The sequence below is a fragment of the Microcaecilia unicolor genome, chromosome 13 (assembly GCF_901765095.1).
Source record: "Microcaecilia unicolor chromosome 13, aMicUni1.1, whole genome shotgun sequence".
Classification (NCBI taxonomy): Eukaryota; Metazoa; Chordata; class Amphibia; order Gymnophiona; family Siphonopidae; genus Microcaecilia; species Microcaecilia unicolor.
Window position 1 is genome coordinate 51,086,876 of NC_044043.1, and position 18,128 is coordinate 51,105,003.

Sequence of the window (18,128 nt, forward strand, 5' to 3'; positions counted from 1 at the left end):
TCCTTGGGAATAAGATTTTGGGACGTACACGTTTGAAAGAGGGCCCTAGACTAGCATCATAAGTTTTTGTTGCGTATGTATATACACCCAACCGGAGTGAAGAAAATGGGTATGATCTCTACGGAAGAATGTCTGAAATGCGGACATTCTGATGCTACATATTGCTATAAGGTGTGGGATTGCCCACTTGTTCAGAAATTCTGGACTGGGCTGTGGGCCTATTTAGGTGGCCTCTATCAGCAACGGTGGGAGGTTACATCAAAAATGTGTATACTAGGTGATGTTACTGGTGTGGTAGAGGGAACCCATAAAATTGAACTTTTTCTTAGTAAATCTGCCCTGATTGCCAAATGCTATATTTTTTATAACAATGGATACATCCAACTCCCCCTACTTTCACACAATGGAAGACTCTTATGCATAAACTCCTAACTATTGAGCGCTTAATGGTAAAAGAGGATGGAGTAAGGGTAAAAAAAAAAAAAAGATTTGTAACCCTTTGTCCTCCACATTTACAGACTTATACACCTAGGACTCACTCTGCATTCCTTAATATGTTAGACATTTGATGTGGCCCTGTTATATATAATAGAGAATTAGAGAGCATCTGGCTATCATCCAGGAAGAACAGGAGGGGGGAGGGAGAAAAGTTGGAAATACCAATTGTTATTAGGAATTTTATTCACTCTGGTTGTTCTTCTTGCGCTTGTTCTTATGTATCTTTGATGTTTTTGCTTACCAGATTATACAGCCAATAAAATATATCTGACATGTCTTTAGTAATTTATTTATTACGTTTATAACCTGCCTATCCAAACATCTAGGTGAGATACAATAACTAGGGATCTGTGGTAAAAAAAAATGTATGCTGAATTTATTTTAGCGGGTTTGATATACTGCTGAGGTCTTCACATAGGCATACACCCCCACATTCGATATAGCATGCCTAGCGTTCCGTGCCAAAATTCAAGCACATTATATAACAGTGTGCATAACTTAATTGGCTTAACAACCCAATCAGCATTAACAGCACAAGCAATAATGAGCACTAATTGGCAATAATTAGAATTCACGCACACAAATAACTAGGCATAATCTCTAATGCACAGCGCCTAAATTTTAATATGTGCAGGCAAAAAGGGGCATGGTTATGGGCATTCTAAAATGTATGCTCATAGTTATAGAATATGGCTCAGTGCGCCTAAATCTGTGCGCCAGGATTTACGCCATGTTTTCACTGGTGTAAATGACACACAGTTTTAGGTGCTAGGATATCAACTAAGAGCATTCTATATACCATGCCTAAATCTAGGCACAGCTTATAGAATACGCTTAGGCAGGAATGTTTTCCACATGGATTTTTTAGGCACCATATATAGAATCCCCCACCCCCACAGCAGTTAAAAAGTACAATTTTCTATTCAGGTACTAGTACTGTCCCTAATGGGCTCACAATCTAAGCGTACATTGTACCTGGGACAGTGGAGGGCTAAGTGATTTGCCCAGGGTCACATGGAGCTTAACAGGGAACTAAACCCAGTTCCCCAGGATCTCAACCGTTAGGCAGTAGCAGGAGTTAAACCCGATTCTCCAGGTTCACAAACCACTGCACTAACCATTAGGCCACTCATCTACTCCATTAAAGCGTACAAAAACTGTAGAACAGATTAGTAATTCTAGTTGTATGTCAGGTGCCTTGCCTTCCCTACATTTAATGATTTAATACCTTCTCTGGGGGTGACAGATCTATCCAGCCTTTCTTGGTCATGCAGGGAGATCAAGCAAAGCAAAATTCTACTTAATGCTCTATGCCTCCTCCCCTCTGAGACTGATAGAAATTTATATAGCTAGGAATCTCCTAAGTCCATATATCACTAATGGCCTGGTTTTCAGGACACATCTTTTCAGTGTCTTTATATTCTTTAAAGCCTATCTTTGGTGCCAGGTTAAGGTGCTGCTATTTTAAACTCCATCAAAATACTTTTAATGGCTTTTCCTTTTTTTTTAGACATCACTTCTCATTTCGCAAAAATGTATGTCGGGCTCTTCCTTAATTAACAGACATAACTGGCAACACATTACAGTTACTCACCTCCTGGAGAGAATCACTGATACCCAAGGGGATCTTGGAATTTGTTCACTCTGTTCAGCAGAATGTGTTATTCCTGGAAGGAAGACCGCCGCCAAGATCTCAGTACATCATCCACCCTACACAACCATGAGCATGTGGCTACGAGGATTGGCAGTCCCCTCTGCAACCAGAGCTGGTGATCTTTAGCCAGTTAGTAGAGGACATGACACTGAGGTAAACATCACCTTTCCTCGGTCTCTCTCTTTTCCAGCTTGAGAAGACAAACCACTAACCGCAGTGGCTCCAATTACAGTGCCCATGAGCTTTCAGAAAAGAAGCAATGAACTCTGATCCAAAAGCAAAGAGCAATGTGAGTTAGAAACAAATTGCTAAAGAAACATGAACAGGTCAAATGTGGCAGGGTTCCTTTTAGTTGGCCAATCCCAATGGAGGGCAGGATATTTAAAATGGAAAAGCTGTCACCTGTAAAATACTACTTCCTTATCACACTGCTGGCATTGAGTCCTAGGAGGCCAGAGCATCAAGACATCAAGGTGATGAAAAGCAAAACAATGTAGCAGCTTCAAGTCTATGCCATTGGGCCATTCAATTCCTTTAACTATGCTTTAATATCATTGTCTTTTAAATCAGCAGAGGCCTTAAGTGAGTGGCTTAAATTAGCCGGCCTTCCTTGGACTTTCATGAGTACAATCTGACTTTTTTTATAACAAGGGAGTTCAACTGGTCCTAGCTTTGGGGGGGGAACAAGGTTACCATTGAACTAATTGTGAAGAAGATGGCTCTTTCTTAATCTGTAATGCTCTGACCCTCCCCCCTGGTTCTTCTTAAGTGTATTATTTGTGCCAGTGCTTGCATGTGAGTCTACTATATATAAGCATGCGGGGGCTGGGACTGATTGTTCTCCTTTTCTACTGGTAGGGGGTTGGGGAACCCTGCTGCCACTACAGTGTTCACCATGCTACCACACTGCTCTTCCTCCCACTCCTCTGATGTGCCACGAGGCATGCACACATGCACTAATGGCTAGGAACGAACGGACAGAAAGATGGATGCATCATCAGCAGGCACTCTCACTTTTTTGCAAAGCATCTATATAAAAACAGAACTTGCTCCAAATTAAAAGATGCAACTTGCTTAATGAAATCCATCTATAAAATGGGTTTTGATAGAATGTAATTTATGTATAAATCTGACTGGCATTTTGATCTGTGAGATTTTCTCTTTCAGTTTTTGATGATAACGTATGTGTGTTTAGAACAAATACAGAAAAAACTAGCAGTGTTGTGCGTTGTCATGCAAAAAGGTCCCTGTTTTAATTACCTGAATCAGGTCCCCTACAATCTGGATTGGATAGGGATGATACAGGAACACAGTCCACAGCCCCTTGGGAGTAGGGAAGGAAGGAGTCGGAGATTAATAAGGGTGACATCTAATGGCTGGTTTACAGCCCAGGATAGAGGTTCTGGAAGGAGCCTTGGTGCATGGCTCCCAACATCAGAACCATCGCTACAATGGTCAGAGTAGGAAAAATGGGATGGTGGGCCTAGTCAAATGCACAATCCTGGCACTAGAATTCCAGTGTTCTAAGTGATCTGGACAATAAGGAATTCAAATAAATGAAATAAAAGGGAAAAAGGGACTTGCCAGACAAAACTACAAATAAAATGAATGCAAAAATAAGCAAAGCTGAAAAATATTTTGCAAAGTATATGGGAAAGATATAGACAGCTTCAGCACTATGGATCCCTTTTCACATTCTTGACATGCACTGTCCTTAGTACAAATCACAGCATGGGTGCAAGAAGAGATGGCGCTTTCTGACCAGCTTCAGAAGGTCACAAGGCTTTTTGCCCATGGCCAACACTTCCCCACACTTCCCCAAAGTGGTGGAAAGTAGGAGTGAACATGACCTGAAATGGACAATACTGTTGATGCTATTAATGATTATTTCAGTAAGACACAGACAAAAATCACAAGTCAGCAATTTAGCATCTCCTCCCCCCCCCCCCCCAAACAAAAAAAAAATGTAAAAAGCGATCTAAAGGCATTCTGATCAATCCAGGTTCAGTCTGTGATGTTTAAAGAACCAGTAACAAAATAAGAAAAATAACGCATATTTTAATTTTAACAGAGAATTTTAAAAAGAGCAGAGAGGTATAAATCCTACAGACCTATGTCTGGAGGCAGTATCTGCTCTCAGGCAGAAAATAGTAGCAAAAATAACAGCTAACAGTAGAACAGACAGGCAGTGCTTTAGAAAACATACCTGTTATAAGATGATCATCTTTTTTTTTTTTTTAAGATTATTTATTTTAAAGTGACTATCCACCATATGCAAGTAAGTTTCAAATCTCTTATGAATATTTCAGAATAAGCTTCTGTGGCAGCAACCAGCTTTAGTTACATAATGAGAACAGAAGGCAGGAATCACCAGCTCCAGCAACTACTGCTGTTGCTGCCTTAACACTGTGCTCATCACACAGTAAGAAACTGAATCCTGCACCATTTCATTTCAAAACAAATGATTTTAGCACCTTCCTTGCTTTGTTTGGAGTGAATAAAGTTGTTTTTTTGTGTGTGTGTGCCTAATGCAGGAATGCAAAATAAGGTTCTCATATTTCCTGGCACGGTTCTTTAAAGTTGTTCCAGAACAGTCTCCTTCGTTATCACTGCATTGATTGCTCTGTACACACTGGCCTCAATTCTGCAAAGTTACTGGGACACACAACCAACAAGTATAGGTCAGCACATTTTTTTTTTCAAGCTGCAAATATCTGATTAAAATATTGAGCACTTTCTCAATAAGGTTATTCTTGCATAAATTCTTGTACACATCTGACCTTTACAGTGCAGAAGTCACTACCCAGAAAATGCACACCTCTGGTATCTAGAAGGGTGCACAGGATCCCAAGGTAAATGATTAATCAGAGACAATTTCTAAGATCCTTACTTCACAACAGGCAGAACAAACAATAATGAATTAGGTTAAAGCAAGGCAGTTTAATTGACAGGATACGGTGGGAGCATGCTTGGTCCATTATCTGGCCTGAAGCCAACAGGCCAAGCTTGCCACCATATTGAGTCACCCAAAACAATAGCAAATGCTTATTAGAAATAAGGCCTGCCTATGCATTGCTTGGCATGGACCAACAGCTTGCTTTGCTTTGAGTGTATCAAGATGGCGGCTATGACTTTAGCTTTGTCCTATGACGCTGTCTCCTGTCAATTAAATCAGTGTTTCCCAAGTCCGGTCCTGGATTACCCCTTGCCAGTTAGGTTTTCAGGATTTCCACAATGAATATGCATGAAAGATTTGCATATAATTGAGGAAGTGCATGCAAATCAAGTTCATGCATATTTATTGTGGATATTCTGAAAACCTGACTGGAAAGAGTACTCCAGGACTGGACTTGAGAAACACTGAATTAAACCTCCTTGGGTTAGAGCAGGGGATCTCAACCCAGTCCTCGGGACACACCTAGCCAATGAATATACATGAGATAAATTTGTATGCAAATCTCTCACACGCATATTCATTGTGGGTATCCTGAAAACCCAACTGGCTAGGTGCGTCCCGAGAACTGGGTTGAGAACCCCTGGATTTGAGAGGGGGAACTCTCCAACAGAAACTCAGAACAAACAGAGAAAAAAAAAACCATCCATGGAATTCAAATACTTTCAAACTGGATCACAGGATCTTTAACTGAGGATCCAAAGCATTTTTTTATACTTCTAATTTTTTTATCAATTAAAAAAAAATCTACAATGTAGTGTTTAAAATAATGTCCCTGCAAAGAGGATCTTATTTAGGGGGTTGAAATCAATCCTAAACATAGCGCACACAACAAACTATGCAATATGCTACACCTTACAGGCATATAAAAGCATTATATCTAATTCCTCTTCTCCCATTCAGCCACAATCAAATTAACTGCACATCTTTCCCCATAAAGTGTGTTTTCATTTCTCTGTATGGTTTGTAAACAAATGTACGTGACCAGTTTCACTATGAATGCAAATAGACAGACATTTTCTCTCACTCTGTGCCTGTATGAGGACCCATTCAGCAGGAAGGACAAGAGAAACTGGAGATTTCATTTATGTATTTAGATTTCCTCACAATTGCTGGGTTGGATATCTGCACATAAAAAGTGATCTCCTTCCAGTGACATCTCCAGAGGGCAAGCTAGTTAAGGAGGGAGGCCAGCCAAAGTGGCATTTTCTATACATCACACACCTCTCCCCCCCCCCCCCCCACCCCTATCCCCACAAACCAGTGGTGTGCTGGAGCCGGCTCGCACCGGCTCGCAAGAGCCGGTTGTTAAATTTTCTTCCGGCCCTCGAGCCGGTTGTTGAAAATAGCGAGCTGGCTCTGGCTCTGGCTCTCCTCCCTCCCTCCAGATCCGCCTCACCGCCCGCTCATTTTTTGAATTCTTCGGAGCAGGCAGTCTTGCCTGCCCGCTTCCAGCGCTGACTGTCCTCCCTTGCCAATTTGTGCTTTAAAAATGGCCGCCGAGACTTCCAGAGGCGGCCTCGCGAGATTTCGGCTGAAGTCTCGGCGGCCATTTTGAAGCGCGAATCGGCAAGGGAGGACAGTCAGCGTTGGAAGCGGGCAGGCAAGAGTGCTTGCCCCGAAGAATTAAAAAAACAAGCGGGCGGTGAGGGACCGGATCGGGAGGGAGGAGAAGAATTTGCGATACAACTTGGGAGGGGGTGGCAGGGGGGAAAAGGGAGTCGCTGCTAGGCATGGGTTGAGGGGGTCGCTGGGTATGGGTGCATGCAGGGCAGGGGAGAGGAGGGTCACTGCTGGACATGGGTGCATGCACGGGAGAGGAGGGTCACTGCTGGACATCTGGGTGCATGCAGGGCAGGGGAGGGTCGCTGGGTATGGGTGCATGCAGGGCAGGGGAAAGGAGGGTCACTGCTGGACATCTGGGTGCATGCAAGGCAGGGGAGAAGAGGGTACACTGCTGGGCATGGGTGCATGTAGGGGAGAGAAGGGTCACTGCTGGACATCTGGGTGCATGCAGGGCAGGGCAGAGGAGGGGAGAGAGAAGAAATGCAGGACATGGATGGAGGGGAGAGAAGAGTGAGGAAGGAGATGAGATGAGGGAAAAGGAAGAGAGGAGAAAAACTGCACATGGATGAAGAAAATAGGCAGAAGCTGAGGACCAGAAATGAAGAGGAAAGAAGGAAAGAAATAAATGGAAAGGAAGCCCTGGAAATGGAGTTAAGAGGACAGATAGCAGCAGAATCGGATACTGGGCCAGCATGATTAGAAAAACAGTCACCAGACACCAAAGGTAGAAAAAAAATCATTTTATTTTCATTATAGCGTTTGGAATATGTTCACTTTGAGAATCAGGTGCTCAACATTAAAAGTTTATATTTATTTACTTACTTATTTATGTATGTATTTACTTATTTATGGCATTTTATCCCACATTAAACATGAATTAGATTGGAACCTGGGATCATTTAATTTTTTTTCCTGGAGAGAGTAATGCATTGCCCCCCCCCCCCCCCCCATGGCTATAGCCAGCTCTGCAATTTTGGGGGGGCGCAGAGGTGGACGGGGGGGGGGCACCGAGGTGGACCGGAGAGAGAGCCTGTTGTTAAAAATTTACCAGCACACCACTGCCACAAACACACTTTTAAATTACCAATATAAGACATCATGGCCCTCTGGGCATAAAAAGAGCCTTCCTCTCCAACTAGTTTTGGCCACCAGGTAAAACCACCATTATAACCGATAGCATTACTCAACAAATTCTTCTGTGTGAGAGTAAAGTCTGGATTCCCTACAGGATTGGACAGAATTTCAGTATAAACCCTGCACCTCCAGTTCTATATCACAAATTCCATATTCCCCAACAGAGCTATACCTCTTACAGCACGCTATACAAAATTATTCAGATTGTGATTATCACCTCAGAAACAGAACACACTCCTTCCACTGCCAGACACTTTGTTTAAAACAGATGAGGTGTGTTTTTTTTTTGTGTGCAGTTACTCTACAGAAGTGTTTCTCAACGCAGTCCTCAGGGTACGCCCAGCCTTTCAGGTTTTCATCATATTCACAATTCATATGCATACCATAGAGGTAGTACGTGCAAATCTCATGCATATGCATTATGGATATCCTGAAAACCCGGGTGACTGGTCTTCAGCATTTTTATTTTGGGTGTCAAGAGACTGCTTTCAAATAGGGCCAAACACTGTGCAAAATAATACAAAAACTCTACAAAAAGACATTCAAGACTTATATAACAAACTTACCAATCCTAACAGCCCTAACCCACCTACGAAAAGATAGTGCTGTAAATATTACAGTGGGCCTTAGAGTTCCAAATTCCAATATACCTACTATTGGGAAACTAGAATAAGCTGGACTGTTAAAAATTCCTACACAAATGCTTCACACTAACACAGGGGTGAGCAACTTCAGACTGAGGGCCGCAACCCAAGTCAAGTGTTCAGGATTTCCCCAATGAATATGCATGAAATATATTTCCATACAATGGGGAAATCCTGAAAACCCAACTGGGTTGCGGCCCTCAAGGTTAAAGGTTGCCCACCACTGCACTAACAGAATCCTTCACCTCAATCATACATGGAGACCATGGACAAGCCCTCACCAGATACAGAAAAGGGAACCACAAAAAAAAAAATATGCTGGAAAAAACTGAAATGGTGATCCTCTCCCTCCACCTCCCAAGAAAGCCAGATTTGATAAGCCAGGGGTTAGCAACTACAGTCCTCAAGGACCACAACCCAGTTGGGTTTTCAAGATTTAGACAATGATTATGCATTTTTATGCAAATAGATCTCATGCATATTCATTTGGAAATCTTGAAAACCCAATTGGATTGTGGCCTACCCCTATTACAAGCAGTGTAATACTAGTAAAAGAGACAAATGCATTTTCTCCTGTACTCTGCAAAATACAAAAATAGAAATGTACAATTCCGAAAGTGGACACATCCCCTGGGTTCCAGTCTCTTTCCCACTTTCCTTCTGTCAGTCTTCTCTTTTCCCAGGTTCTTCTCTCTCTCTTCTTTTCCATCTGTACATCTCTCTGAAACTGATCTTTCTTTTTATTTTTTTGTTTCACTTTTCTGTTTATATTCATCCATTTGACTTTATCCTCATTCTCCCTTTCTCTCACCCTCTGTCTAGTCCTTAGTCTCCTTTTCACCTCTCACATACCTACCAGCTTTTCCCATCTCCCTCTCTCCTGTCGTTCCCCATTCCCAAGCTCTGTACTCACCCTCTCAGTCCTCACCTACCCCTCCATTGCTTCTCATCTCCTCACCATCCCCTGTTTCCATTCCAGTCTCCCTCTTTCCTTCACTTGCCTCCAGGCCATTCTTCTCTTAATCTCTACCCCATCTCCAACTGCCTCTCTTTCACCATCTTAACCTCATTTCTACCCTTACTCAACCCCTTCAGAGAACCATCCTCTTCCTCTCATATCCCTTCCCATACCTCCATCCTCTCTCCAGTCTTACAGGTCATTCGCACCATGTGTCAATCTTTCCCCCACTTCATCCCCTTCTCTTACCTCCCATTTTCACCTTCACTTATTCTCTCAACCCACCAACATACCCTCATATCTACCAACTGCCAAGTCCTCACTGTACCCCTGAAATTCCCACCACTTTCCCTTCAATCAAGTTCTAGTTATCTTCTGCTCTGATTCTCTTCTCTTTCCACCACCCCCTAGTCCCTTTCTCTTTTCTGCTGTTCCCCTTCTCCCTTCCTTATTCCAGTGGTTCCCAAATCTGGTCCTGGAGGCACCCCAGACAGTCAGGTTTTTAGGATATCCACAATGAATATTCATGAGAGAGGTTTGCACGCACTGCTTCCACTGAAAGCAAATCTCTCCCACGAATATTCATTGTGGATATCCTGAAAACCTGACTGGCAGGGGTGACTCCAGGACCAGGTTTGGGAACCACTGCCCTAGTCCTATTCATTTTCTACTTGGTTTCCATTCTCACCTCTCCCACCCCTATCCCTTTTCTCATTTTTGCTGTTCCCATTTTCCCTCCACACCCTTGTCCCATCTATCTTGTGCTCTATTTTCCCCAGTCCCATCTTCATTTCTGTTCCCCTTCTTCCCCATCACCCTCGAGTGCCATCCATCTACTCCTCTGAACCGAGTGCTACCCATCATCTGACCCTCTCCCCAATTACCATTCGTCTTCTATTATGTCCTCCCTCCCCCAAGTGCCATTCATCATCTGCTCTTTCCAGGGTCTTCTGTCCAGTTGACATTTTTTCTCTCTCTGTGACCACCATCATTCCCACTGTGTACCTATCTTTCCTGTTAATCACCTCCATTCTGTGTCTCTGTTCCCCTCCCCATGTTCACCATCTCCCCTCCATTTCCCTATCCCTCCTCTGACACTCACTCTCTCTTTCGTGGGCTCACAGCACTCTATAAGATTTCACTCATTGGATCGTTCTATTACTGCTGAATGCTTACAGTCAATCAGATCTTTTTATCGCATGTCTAATGACAGAGTGCAGAAGAATCAATTTTTTTTAAGTTTACCATCAATAAAAATGCGTTTATTGGTAAACTATTTCCTTTCAAAAATTATAACCCATGGGAGCTGAAAAGCAGATTGTACTGTCTGGGGGATAGAGAAACAGCTCAAGCAGAGACACCTGCATCTTTCCAGCTTGCTTGGCTCTCTCTTTGAGAAAGGGAGAAGTTTTTATTGTTTTTAATGCACGTAACTCGTGTTCTTTTGTCTGCAATTTCCTGCAATACTGCATGCACTAATGGTGCTTTACTAAGTGAACTGATGTGGTACACTGAGGAGGGAACTTGTCCTTCCACAAGGCTTTCCCAAACCTATACTAGTGACCTACAGCCAATCAGATTTTCATGATATCCACAATGAATATGAAAGGGTATATTTGTGCACATTGCGTACAAATTCATCTTATGCAGAGTCAGCAGGGGGTTCAAACAGGGCAACTGTCCTAGACCCCCATGCCAAAGCGGGGGGGGGGGGGGGGGGGGGGGGGACAACAAGCCTGCCTAAAGCTGAAGGGGTTCAGTCTGCTTCTGCTGGCAGGCTTTGGGGACCCCTTCCAAATTTCTGCCCTGAGCCCCTGCATGTTAACACTGGCCCTGATCTTACACATATTCGTTGTGATATTCTAAATAGCTGAACAGCTGTTGGGTCTCCATTTACCAGGGCAGGTTTGGGGAAAAACCAGATCTAGGTGACTTACATTCCACAACAGCCAGGACATATAGCAGAAGACAGCTTTCTGGCTGAGCTTGAAATTTATGCTCGATTACTTACAAGATAATACACTTTGCTAAGCTCATTTATGACTAGCAAGACGGCAGGTGCTACAAATTCTAAACAGAGTGAAATTCAACAAATAAAACATAGCAATCTATATTAAGAGGTTGAAAAGTCAGCAAAGGTACCTCACAAAGAAATGGCTCTTTCCCAAGGCACTGTGCAGAGGGGTCAGGCTAGCATTTATTTTGGTCATTATTACATTCCTTATTAATCCCAACAGGACAATAACGCTTCTCATTTTCTTATTCCATATAGATAGATATAAACAGTCCTGAATTCTATTCTTTCCCTCTCACAAACAAACAAGGAATAGGAAGACCTTTCTGAACATACTATTTTCCTCTGCCTGACAAGATTACTTAGCTTTTCATAAGACAACGAATGACTTTCCAGAGGGCACAGCTAAGGTGGGAGAGCATTTGACATTTTTTGTCCCTTCCGTCTCCAGTCCGCCTCCTCCTGCTGTCAGATATATAGATGCCGGAGAAGGAGGTTACAGCATCCTATCTGATGTTAATTCTCTTTTCTTTTACTATGCAGCGGAGTAACACCTCTCATGTTATCGGTTAAAATGCAGAAACCGCCTTCACTCCTGCATATTTTCACAGGCTGGCATGTCTGATCATGTGCCATAGTGTAAAGGGCTTTTGTTTTGCTCCTAAGAGGACACATAGGCAAGACGCCAACAAAATAGAGCGTTCAGGTCACCTCGAGGAATCCTTAAGGCTGCTACTAATGCACCGGCTTTCCGACTTTGAAACCTAAGCTGCCTGCGGCTCTCTCTCTCTCTAAGCCTAGCATGGCTGTACAGTGCGCTGGATGTTCGGCTCTCTGCACGAATTTGTCTTCCCTCTTTTGCGTGCTGTTACATAGCATCACTCACTAACCCTCACGCTCCGTCCTTTTAACTTCTTGCTTACACACTGCCCTTTCTTTGCAAAGCAGACGGGGGCATTGAGAGAACGCTAAGGAACCGGGCAGAGCGATGCACGCTGCAGCCTTCCTCTAGCTCCCTCTCATGCTGCCGCTAAGCACCTTGCACTGCACGGGAGCCCGGTACAAGTGGAGGCGCCTTCCCTCAGCCCTCCCCGACCCCAGCGCAAAGCGCTCGCCACTTAACTATTTGTAGAGTTGCTGCAGGCACAGGTCCAGGCACTCGCCCTCCACCTCCTCCTCGGTGATGCGATCGGAGACGGGACGCAGGGGCAAGGGGTCCTCTTCCCCGAAGGGCCCGCGAAACTCGCCCAGGAAGAGCTCCAGGAAGCGGCGGCAGCTTTTCTCCTCGTTGGAAGAGCCGGCCATGGCTTCTCATTCCTGGAGAGAGCAGCAGAACGTTCGGAGCCGGACCGCCAGGCACACTCCGACAGGGCAGAGAGAGAGGGAGGTGGGCGGGCGCTGCGCGAGCGCGTCACTCACTCCTACCTTCCACCCGCGTGCACGCGGCACTGGGGGGCGGGAGGGCGTTTCGGGATACCTACAATCAGCCTGCAGGATTTACAGCTGCATATGTTTGAGTCTCAAGGTATGCAAATGTCTCTCGTGCATAACTGGCAGGCAATGGGTACTCCAGAGCCAGACACGTTTGGGAAGCACTGTTCTGAAGGTTCATTATTATCCAGCCCTTTAATTGGTTGCACTGGCATCTCTAGACAAAAATATTTGGGATGGCAAGCTAGGTATGGGGGGGTGGGTGGGGAGGGGAAGAAGGACAAGCCAAGGTGACATTTCCACACATCATACCCCTTCTTTGCTCCAGTTTTTAAATGAACAATATAAGACCCTATGGCCTTCTAAGAACAAAGAAACCCATCCCCTCCAGCCAGTTTCAGCTATCCCTAAAATCACCATTATAACTGACAGCATCTTTGAACAATTCTTCTATGTGGGCGGTGGAGTTTGGATTCTCTACAGGACTGGACAGAATCTCAGTATAGATCCTGCACCTCCAGTTCTGTATCACAAACTCCAAATTCCCCAATAATGGAACTATCCCCCCTACAACTTGCCATACAAAAATACTCAAATTGTGATCATTACTTCAGAAACAGAACAGGCTTCTTCCAGTGCCAGACACTGTTTAAAGCAGATGGGCTTTTATTTGTGTGATGACTCCACAAGATGTGGAGATGACTGGCCTTGAGCATTTTTATTTTTTTTTTTTTTTTGGGGGGGGGGGGGGGGGCAAAGGCTGCCATTGGCAGCCCTTGCCTCAGAGTTTGCTTTCAAATAGGTTGCAAAATAACACAAACCCTGCAAAAAGACACTGAAAACCTATACAGCCCTTACCACACCATAACAGCCCTAACCCACCTATGAAAAGACAGTATTATTATTATAAATAATACACTGGGCCCTAGAACACCAATACTGCTACTGGGAAACTGGAAAAAGTTGGACTGTTCCCACTTGCTAGCAGATAATGTTTGAAACAGATGATGTTTGAACCAAACTTGGCTCTGTAGACAAAGGAGCCCTGCGGTTCTACCTGGGTGTGCTAGAATTGTGCTCTCATAATCCCACTGCTACTACCAGAATCACAGCCCTGATTATAAGATCAGTGATGCAATGCTCTGGTCCTGAGAAATGCTCTTCACTCCCCGACAGGGGTGTCACCTTGGTTTGCCTTATGGCATAATGTTTATGTGAACTGATCCATGTCCTTAATATCTGGCCTGTCTCCCCAACACAGCATTCTTCCTCACACTTTCCACATTGAATAATATATACTATATTAGTGGATAAATAGGGTCCCCTTGTGATAAATGTCTTGTCCATGTGAGTAGGAGGTCCTGTGATATGTGCTGGGAAATTTGCAGCTTGCTATATATTGCAGGGACTTGTGCCATTGAACTTCTGTTGGGACTGGGAGCTTGTTTTGCACTATTGTTCTTCAGATTGGGAGGTTGTTGTTAGAAGGCCAGTATTAGCAAAGTAGAAAAATATCTTATTCAGCACTTCATCCTCCTGGAGCACTGTCTGTAGGTTCTTTTCCCTATCATTTCATGGCATTATTTTCCTCCTTATTTTAAAATTTTTATTGTAAACCACTTTGATTTTGTGAGAAAGGTGGTATATCAGATTTTGTAAAAACTATTATGATTCTTCTGTTTTTGCAGCTCTGGATTGTATGGCACTTCAAGGGGGACTTTCTCTTGTTTTCTTTCCCCTTATACTGCAGAAGGTTTATCAAATGAAGAAGCAATCTTCCTGAAGACGATTTTGGGGTTATGGCCTTTTGAGGTGTTTATCCCTGTCTCTTGGATCAGAGCATCTGTGGTGATATTGTCAGGCTTGACCGTGTATAAAGGACTTTTTTTTGTATGTGAAGAGTGGAAGCTGGAATAGTGAAGGTAGCTGCATCTGTCTTTTCTGGAAAATTGAGAATAAAAGGTGGTAGTGGGACGGGTTTTGTCAGTGCCTTGGAAGATGTGTTGGGTCTTACAGGAGTCAGTACTTTCACTCTGGGATCCTTTTACCAAGCTGCAGTAAGCACTAACATGCTTACCACGGGGAACATGCAGGCGTCTCACGGTAATTTTGGCATATGCATGCGCTAAAAAATTATCTTTTTTGGCATGGATAGTTGTTTATTGTCTATATATTTTTAGTATGAATGTTAGTGTTTTGCAGTGCTTTCCTATCAAATTAATGGATTTATGTTTTTTTAATATAAATTTTAGTTTTTATGATGTAAACCGTTTTGTTTTGCGAATGCAATAAGAAACGGTATAGTAAATAAATAAACGATAAATGTTTCTATTTTTTAGCACTGGGGCGAGTTAGGAGTGGACACTAGGCCTGTACTGTGCTAATCGGTTAGCGCAGCTAAATTGCTGCACACTGTATCATTAGCATGTGCCTTCAAAGTAGGTGGCAGAAGGAGCTCACGCACTAATGAGAAAATTAGCATGTGGCCATTAATTAAAAAATAGGAAACTCTCTGCCATTTTACCCATGTGGTAAAAATGGCCTTAGCGTGCAGGAATGACTCAGGTAAGCACACGTTAAGGCCACTTTTTACCACAGTTTGGTAACAGGACCACTCTGTTTATTTTATGTTTTTCTTCTTCCATTACGCGATGTAATTACAGTGAATTGGGCTGAAATTTCATGTGCTTGTGGATGATATCCAACTCTTTTAAATGGGGAGAATATCCAGTGAGATCTTGAGAAATGCTGTTCACAATTGGGAATAATAGTCACTTCACTTGGCTTTTGAAAAACTGCCTGAAGCCTCATCCTTTGAAAATACAGGCTGTGCAGTGGGATTGAGACAGAACTTGTTCTGGATTATAAGATTCAGGTTAAAAGAGAATGTGTTCGTTAGCAGCAATCAGCTAGGAACCTGGAGGTTTGGCTTGATCCATCTTTATTATTTGATACATTAAATGAAAGAAAGGTCAATTGCAATACAGTAGGAAAAGGGCTTTCTCAGTTGATTCCCTGCAGTGTGAAATGACCTCTAAAGGAGGTCATTAAGGGCACTGATTCCCAAACCTGTTCTGGGGGAACCCGAGCCAGTCAGGTTTTCAGGATATCCACAATGAATATTCATGACATTTATTTGCATACACTGCTTCCTTGGTATGTAAATCTATCTCATGTACATTTATTGTGGATATCCTAAAAACTTGACTGGCTGGGATTCCCTCAGGACAGGCTTGGGAACCCCTGGTCTAAGGCTAAGGCTGACAATTGGATCCAGATTCATAAGACAGGGTTGATCCAGGCCTAGGTTTACCCTGTTGCATGCAGGGACTTATAGTTCTGATTTTCCCATTGCATTCCCTAAGAAAAGCAAGACTACAAGTCCCAGCATGGGGTAAACCCAGGATTGGATCAACCCTGTCCTGTGAATCTGAATCCAGTTGGTAGCCTTATCTAAGGCATATACACAAATATGGATTGCGCAGTATAGAGCCAGCAGCTGGAAGGAATGAGGGTGTAAGGGTAGTCAAAAGGTGGAAATGAGGACATACAAGGCTAGGAAGGCAACTACGTGGGGATTTTTCACCTCTTTTATATTGTAAACGGGACCGCTGCGCCAGTAGGGGGAGGAAGGAAGTCTCCTCCCCAGGATTAATCCAAGCCCCACAAATTGCCACCAGCAGATACTTTCAAATATTCTTTACTTTTTATTTTGTTTCCAAGTTACAAACAAAAGCTTCAGTCCAGCAAGAGAGTTGAGAAGACAGAGGAAAACAGAAACCAGAGATTGGGACTAACATGATTAGAAAATGTCAATTTTTGAAATATACAATAGCCAGAACTGGATTTAGACATGCTGGGGCCCACAAAAAAACCCTCACTCATTGGCTTTCAATCTCCAGCATAGCGGTGGTGAATCTCCAGCTTTGGGATAGGCCAGCTAATGAATAGGCAATGGAGGCAGAGCACTGTAAGGCTGCTTTAGTCACCAGAAAAGAGGTTGTGAGCCAGGGGGAAAGTCCTGTGCTGTACAAATTGAACATCTGCATGAAGCAGGGGCGTATCTGCGTGGGGCCACAGGGGCCTGGGCCCCCGCAGATTTCGCCCTGGCCCCCCTCCCCGCCGTCAACCCTCCCCCGCTGCTTACTTTTGCTGGCGGGGGGCCCCAACCCCCGCCAGCCGAGGTCCGACCCGAAGTCTTCATATTTCATCTTCCTCCGTGGCCATGCTGCAAGGAAGTAACGCTGCAGTGCTAATTCGTTGAATCCAGTTCAGAGTCTGACGTCGCAGCACGTTGTATGCGCGTACAACGTGCTGCGACGTCAGACTCCGAACTGGATTAAACGAATCAGCACTGCAGCGTTACTTCCTTGCAGCATGGCCACGGAGGAGTCGGAGGAAGACGAAATATGAAGACTGCGGGTCGGACCTCGGCTGGCGGGGGTTGGGGCCCCCCCGCCAGCAAAAGTAAGCAGCGGGGGAGGGTTGACGGCGGGGAGGGGGGTGGAGAGAAGCGGCGGCGGTGGCGGGGGGAAGGGAGGAAAAAATGTGCCCCCCCCCTCTCTGGCCCCCCCTACCGCCAGATTCCAGATACGCCCCTGGCATGAAGTGGGGCCTGGTGGGGGGGGGGAGGGGACTTAGCTCTGTAAGAGGCACTAGGCTGACCTTGGAGTGACCTATTCTATAAAAGTCACTTAGCGCCAAGTGACCTTTATACAATTGGCACTTAGCGTGGATCGTAACAGTACCTAACTTTGGGTGCCATTTACTGAATTTGGCCCTATAGTGTGACAAGATGGCACATTTCTCTTTCTCCACTCATAAACCCATGCATGCCAGTATGGAGGACTCAGTGGAAAGAAACATGGTAAAGTGTGTCTAATTAGAATGTCAGGGGGTGTATGAGGTGTGTCCATGAGTGGCACTGTATGTATCTTTATAGGACCCAACTCTTCAGTATGACTGGGGGTGCTAAACCCATTTCAAATTATCCCTCCTTGGAAAAAGAGAAGACATTTGCTCAATGCTGGGGGTGCTCAAGCACCCACCTTTATTGAGAGAGAGGGTTTGTGTTTTTTGTTGTAGGGGGAGGGTGGGGTGTGGAGGTGAAGGGGGACAAGATGTATGTGGAGTGGAGGAAGAGCAGGGCATATGTGTGTGTGCATTTTTTTTTCCATATAGACATTCTGTTCTCCTCCCCATGCTTTCTTCCTTGCCCTCACTGCATTAATTTCCTCTTTCTTACACCCCTTGCACACTCTTTTCCCTTCAATCTC

At 44.2% G+C, this 18,128-nt stretch overlaps 1 protein-coding gene across 1 annotated transcript in view; it reads right to left on the reverse strand.

The window, feature by feature from the left end:
* PPM1E (protein phosphatase, Mg2+/Mn2+ dependent 1E) overlaps window positions 1-12,792 on the reverse strand; it is a 243,680-nt gene extending 230,888 nt beyond the window's left edge. The window contains exon 1 of the mRNA XM_030186138.1: window positions 12,545-12,792. Within this exon, the coding sequence (XP_030041998.1) occupies window positions 12,545-12,726 (182 nt within the window). The 5' untranslated portion in view covers window positions 12,727-12,792. The remainder of the gene's footprint in view (window positions 1-12,544) is intronic.
* Between the last annotated feature and the right edge of the window lie 5,336 nt (window positions 12,793-18,128).